The following is a 6,120-nucleotide window of genomic DNA, read 5'->3' on the forward strand; positions in this document are numbered from 1 at the left end:
AGCAACAGCGGCAGCAGCAGCAGCCGCCTCCGCTCCCGGCAGAGCCCGAACCTGAAGCCCAGCACGAAGAGCTGTATTCTGTGCAGGACATCTTTGAGGAGGAATACCTGGAGCAGGACGTAGAAAACGTTTCCATTGGCTTGCAGACAGAGTCCAGGCCAAACCAAGGGCTGCCCATCATCCAGAGCCCACCCCCGTCCCCAGCTCACAGGGACTCAGCCTATATTTCTGGCTCACCTCTTGGCTCTCATCAGGTCTTTGATTTCAGGTCCAATAGCTCCGTGGGTTCACCAACCAGGCAAGGGTACCAGTCCACGTCTCCTGCTCTGTCTCCGACGCACCAAAACTCACATTACAGACCCAGTCCTCCGCACACGTCCCCTGCTCACCAGGGCTCCTCCTACCGCTTCAGCCCACCTCCTGTGGGAAGTCAAGGGAAGGAATATCAAAGCCCACCACCCTCTCCTCTTCGTAGAGGTCCTCAGTACCGCGCCAGCCCCCCAGCAGAAAGCATGAGCGTTTATCGGTCACAGTCCGGTTCCCCGGTCCGTTACCAGCAGGAACCCAGCGGGGTCAGCCAGCTCCCCGGTAGACCAAAGTCTCCCTTATCCAAGATGACGCAGAGGTCCTTCCAGATGCCCCAGCTCCCCGTGGCCGTGCCGCAGCAGGCGCTGAGGCTGCAGCCGGCCAAGGCGCAGATCGTGAGGAGCAACCAGCCCAGCTCGGCCGTCCATTCGAGTACCGTCATCCCGACCGGCGCTTACAGCCAGGTCGCCCACTCGATGGCCAGCAAGTACCAGTCGGCGTCAGGGGAGATGGGGGTTAGCCAGAGCAGGTTGGTCTACCAGGGCTCCATCGGGGGCATCGTGGGGGACAGCAGACCCGTGCAGCACGTTCAGGCGAGCCTCAGCGCGGGAGCAATCTGTCAGCACGGAGGCCTGGCTAAAGAAGACCTTCCGCAGAGACCGTCCTCGGCGTACAGGGGGGGTATGAGGTACAGCCAGACGCCGCAGATCGGGCGCAGCCAGTCCGCCTCCTACTACCCGGTGTGTCACTCCAAGCTCGACCTGGAGCGTTCTTCCCTCCCCGCCAACCAGCTGGGCTCTCCAGACGTGTCTCACCTCATCAGAAGGCCCATCAGCGTGAATCCCAGCGAAATAAAGCCTCACCCGCCGACTCCAAGGCCCCTGCTCCACTCTCAGAGCGTCGGCCTCCGCTTCTCCCCTTCCAGCAATAGCATCTCCTCCACCTCCAACCTGACTCCCAATTTCCGCCCTTCCGCCTCGATTCAGCAAATGGAGATTCCTCTCAAGCCAGCTTACGACCGATCCTGCGATGAACTTTCTCCGGTCTCCCCCACGCAGGGGGGTTACCCCAGCGAGCCGGCCCGTTCCCGGACCACGCCGTTCATGGGAATCATAGATAAAACCGCTCGGACTCAGCAGTACCCCCACCTCCATCAGCAGAACCGGACCTGGGCCGTGTCATCAGTGGACACCGTCATTAGTCCTACGTCTCCTGGCAACCTCCCCCAGCCGGAATCATTTAGCCCGCCTTCTTCAATCAGCAACATTGCCTTTTATAACAAAACCAACAATGCACAGAATGGCCATTTGCTAGAGGAAGACTATTACAGCCCCCATGGGATGCTGGCCAATGGGTCCCGGGGAGACCTCCTGGAGAGAGTCACCCAAGCCTCCTCGTATCCCGACGTCAAGGTGGCAAGGACACTGCCTGTGGCGCAGGCCTACCAGGACAACCTCTACAGGCAGCTCTCCAGGGACTCCAGGCAAGGGCAGACATCCCCAATCAAACCAAAGAGACCATTTGTGGAGTCTAATGTGTAAAAGTTGGAGTTCAGACCCTCATGTTTTCAACACACACTTCCAAGCTTGATTTCCATGCATACTATTATTATTATTAATTATTATTATGATTATTATTATTATGATGATGATTTTTATTTCTCTTTGGTAGCTACATGACCAAGTTTCTCCGGTACTTTGTGTGGTGGTCAGACAGCCATGCACGTGCTCCAGCCCTTTCGCTCCCCAGCTGACCGCGAAGCCGACATCAGCCGAGCCGGGTTCGTTTGCCCAATTCCAGCTCAGTTCCCAAGCAGGATACCTTAGTACGTGGTGCGGGGTGGTCCAGAAATAGCCCCTACGCAGCGGGAGGTAACGAGCTCTTCTTTTTCGAGAGACAATCGCGTTCAATTTAAGTTGGTTTCCTTGGTCTCGATGAGTTCTCACTCGATTCGGATGGGAATTCCTAGCGGGAGCAGAGCAGGGATGGCAGGAGCCTTTCCCAAGGTGGGTCCTTCGGCTCTTTGCCCCCAAGCAGCAAATCACCCGCGGCGAGTGAGGGCGCGATGTGTTGTAATACCAAGCAGCTATGCACAATAACCACTCTGCTTCGTCGGGTTCATAGCAGTTTAATCCGAATTGGATCCTTTCGTCGTTCAATCGCGGCATCGGCCAAAAGGGGTTGGGGATCGCACGATGCTTCGCAGGCTCCCCGCCGGGCGCCCCGACACCGCCTTGCTCTGGGGCATCTCACAAGCATTGAGAGATGAAGGTCGGCCTTGAGGTGGAGGTGTAGGTGATTGAATCAGCAAAGGGAATCGGTCAGAAACCTCTTGCGCGTGAGCTGGGATTGCAACCGCGGCTTCTTCATCGCCCTTAGCAGATCACGGCACCTCCCACGCAGCGCCGCGTGTTCACCGGGACCGTTTCACGTCGGGGCTTTTGTTTGGTGAGGATCTCCTCCTTGCGAGGAAAACACCAAAAATCTGACATAGAAAATGGTATTCGAGGAGGAGAATTGCAATTTTTAGCTCTTTTTTAAGCTGTTTTTAAGGTGAGGACGCATAATGTGGCACGGTGCTTCCCGAGACAGGAAGGGTCCTTCTGCAAACCCAGCCCGGCAGCGTCCCTCCCCTTTGGCTGTGCTCTGTTCCCAGAATCTTGGAAAGCGATGGCCGTGTTGTGTACCTGGAAGTGATAGAGACCATGTTCTGCTTTTTAGGGACCTGTAGTTAAAAGAGGTATTTCTAATTTATTTATACAGTCTATTTCAGGACCTTTTTTTGGTTTAGGTTGTTTCTTCTATTCTTTTTTTTTCCTTTTAAATCAGATGCAAATCGCATCAGGATAGCATGAAAAGCAGGGAACGCTTCCAAAACCCTCCTTTATGGGACTGTCGATAATTTTTCCATTATTCTCTGAAATTTTGGGCAGGAGCAGAGGGACTTTCTTGAGAGCTTCATTTATTCCCGCCGGGCGTGTAATCTGCCTTTTGGGTTACTGAGAGCGAAGGATGGGACGATGGGGAGGGAAACGCGATAACCACAGAGCTCATTTTAGAGCAAACTGGTGCCCAAAACTCTGAAGCAAACCCTGGCTTCGATGGGGCTTTTTTGGGTGGTTTTTTTTTTTCCGGATCAGCTCCTCTGGTTGTGATTTCGTTGCCTGGTGCGAGCTGGGACGTGCTCACTTCGGGACGAGGGAGCCTTAACGTCTCGTCGACACCCTGAGAGCATTCGGGGGGAGGTTCCTCTGCAGGGTCTGGAGATCTTCGTGCTTTTTGAGGTTATTTGGTATTTATCCAAGGCGGTATTTGCATCGCCGTCGGTGTTTCCTTTCTCAAGGTGCTGCCTGGGTGTTATCATGGGGCTCTGGAGGCGGGGGGACACCGGGAGACCCCTCCGGCCGTGGGAATGCTCAGCTCCATGCGCTGTTTCTCTCCTTGCGAAGGGGCTGCGATGATTTCTTCTCTTCCTCTCTTATTTTAAGCCGCGTGTTCTGCGTTGTGAGGAACACCCACACCCCATTTCTCCCCTCATCCAGTGCCCCCGTAGCTGGGATTCACAGATCTATGGGGCCGGAGCAGCACCGGTCGCTTCGCTCAGCGCCTCCCATCCTTTCCTTTTAGGCTTCCTCCTTTTAGTTCCTCCTTTGGAAGGAAAAAGTCCCCAAATTCAGCCCCGTCCCCATTTAATTGCGGCCATCGGCCGAGATGCGACGGGGACGGCGCGAGAGCAGCGATGGGAAAACTGCCCATGCTTCGTGTTCACTCCTCACTGCCTTGCGCTCCCGGTCCCGTCCTTCCCAAAACGTCCCCTCGCAGCACTTCTCTGTATAAATGTTGGGTTCCTGAAGGTGTTTTAAGGAGAAAAATCCAGCTCACCCTTTTAACACGAACACCAAGCCGAAAGAAGGCTTCAGTGCTGTGGCGTGCAGGTTTTTTTCACGATCCCACGTGTTACATTTTTCACAGGATTCTTGCACTAACGGTTTTCCATCTGTTCTCTCTGTAAATGGGTGCACTTTACTGTTTGAATTTGTTACTATGAAAAAATACTGGATATTTAAGCGTGAGTAGTGTCTTCATTAGAAAATAGCAAAACAGCTCTTGTCTCTTAGTGTATTTTTCAAAAAAGAAAAAAGAAAGAAAAAAAGAAAAGAAGCGAAGCAATGAATCATAACATTTATAGCACAAGAACCGACTCTTGTATATAAGCATCGACAGATTGAGTAATTTTTAAATACCAAGTTATTTGCAGTGGTTTTAAAGCGCTTCCCCAGCAATCCTCCTAGGGCCAGTTGACGGCTGCCGTGGTCCCGGCTGGGGAGGGAGCACTCCCGTCCCTGGAAAAGCCGCTCTTTATGCGCTCCCCCCATGTCCTCAGAGTCGCGATTCGGATGTGGCGTGGACAGAAAGCGGAGGTGGTTTCGTAGCGCGGCCCTGTTGTGAATCGTCGAGTGGTTTTGGTTGGAAAAGACCTTGAAGTTCATCGCGTCCAACCACGAAGCACAAGGCTCGGGTGCCCCTGACGTCCCCTCACCCCGTCACCAACCGCTCGAGAGCTGGCGAGCCCAGGCCGCGTTGCGGGAGTGTGCGCAGTTTCTGACACGGTGCTGTCTTCTCCGTCCGTATTAATTACTCTGTGATTAATTAGGATGTGGACCGGTGCTGCCAGCCCCAATCTTGGCATTCGCAGGCGTGCCAAGTGAACCGGGTTCTGGATGGCGCTGACCCCTCCGGGTTTGGTTCTCGGGGCGCGTTGGGTCGGCGGTGCTGCTGCCCACCCCTGTGTCTCCCCGATCTTCTCACCAGGCGTCTCTGCTCCTGCACCCGCCAAGCTCAAATCTTCTCTGCCTGCTTCGGGTGTGGATTCGCCCCCTCTTGCTCCATCCTCTGGGCTGGGAGGATGCTCTGGTCCCAGGAGAGGGGACCCCGGCCTGGTGGGGAGGCTCTGTGGGGGTCCCCACCGGCCACAGGCAGGGAGTGGCATTGGAGGGCTTTGAAAATCATCGGTGCTGAGGCGAGGGAGGGTTTCACAGGGATCCCTCGGGATCCCTCTCCCAGGGCGTGCGTCCGTCTGTCCGTCTGTCCCCCTGGCACCGGTGCCCACGGGTGGGTCCATCCGAGCACTGAGCTTTTTGGGGTTGTTTTCTTTTTTTCCCCCTTTAACCTGGCTGTAAAGAAATAGGCTTGGCTGGTGTGAACGTTCGTGTGTGCGTGGGACAAAACACCTCAACCAGGCTTGGATTAGGTCTGGATCCGGGGTGGCTGCTAAATCCGGAGCGATTCGGGCCCCTCGCACACAGGTTGGCGTCTGTTCAGGGCTCCCCGGAAGCAGCCCAGCTAAAACCCAAGTGCCAGCTCCGCCTTATCTAGAGAACCAAGCAAGCCGGCGTGCCTACGCGTCCTCCGCCTCGGTGGGCCCATGGTGAGCTCCCGCCAGCTCCGCGGTGGTTGTACTTCGCTTTAGTCTCGGGAATTGAAGATAACTCAACCGGGATTAACGGTGTTTGCCCAAGGGCTTAGGGGAAGAGCCGTGGTACCTGCTGGGACCCCTGCGGATCGATGCCTTCACCCCGTGCTGGCCGCTCTGCGCGAAGGCTGGCGGGGCGCGCGTTGGACACAAAGCACAACGGTTGAGAGTTAATCTGCGTTTTTTTTCAGATTTGTGTGAATAACTGCTGGATTTTTTCATTCAGTCAAACTCTTTTTTCTAATACAAACCACTAAGGGCTCAATTCTTTAGCAAGATGCGTTCGTGTCCAACTCCTGACTGTACGGCTGGATCTCACCGCGACTCTTACAGACCTACCC

General features: G+C 55.0%; 1 protein-coding gene across 1 annotated transcript in view; it reads left to right on the forward strand.

The window, feature by feature from the left end:
- TANC2 (tetratricopeptide repeat, ankyrin repeat and coiled-coil containing 2) overlaps nt 1–1,847 on the forward strand; it is a gene marked incomplete at its 5' end in the record, with an annotated part of 50,096 nt that extends 48,249 nt beyond the window's left edge. Inside the window, one exon of the mRNA XM_010181356.1 lies at nt 3–1,847. Coding sequence (XP_010179658.1) covers nt 3–1,847 — 1,845 coding nt within the window. The remainder of the gene's footprint in view (nt 1–2) is intronic.
- Nucleotides 1,848–6,120: the final 4,273 nt, after the last annotated feature.

This window comes from Mesitornis unicolor, unplaced genomic scaffold, assembly GCF_000695765.1.
Source record: "Mesitornis unicolor isolate BGI_N332 unplaced genomic scaffold, ASM69576v1 scaffold11703, whole genome shotgun sequence".
Lineage (NCBI taxonomy): Eukaryota > Metazoa > Chordata > Aves > Mesitornithiformes > Mesitornithidae > Mesitornis > Mesitornis unicolor.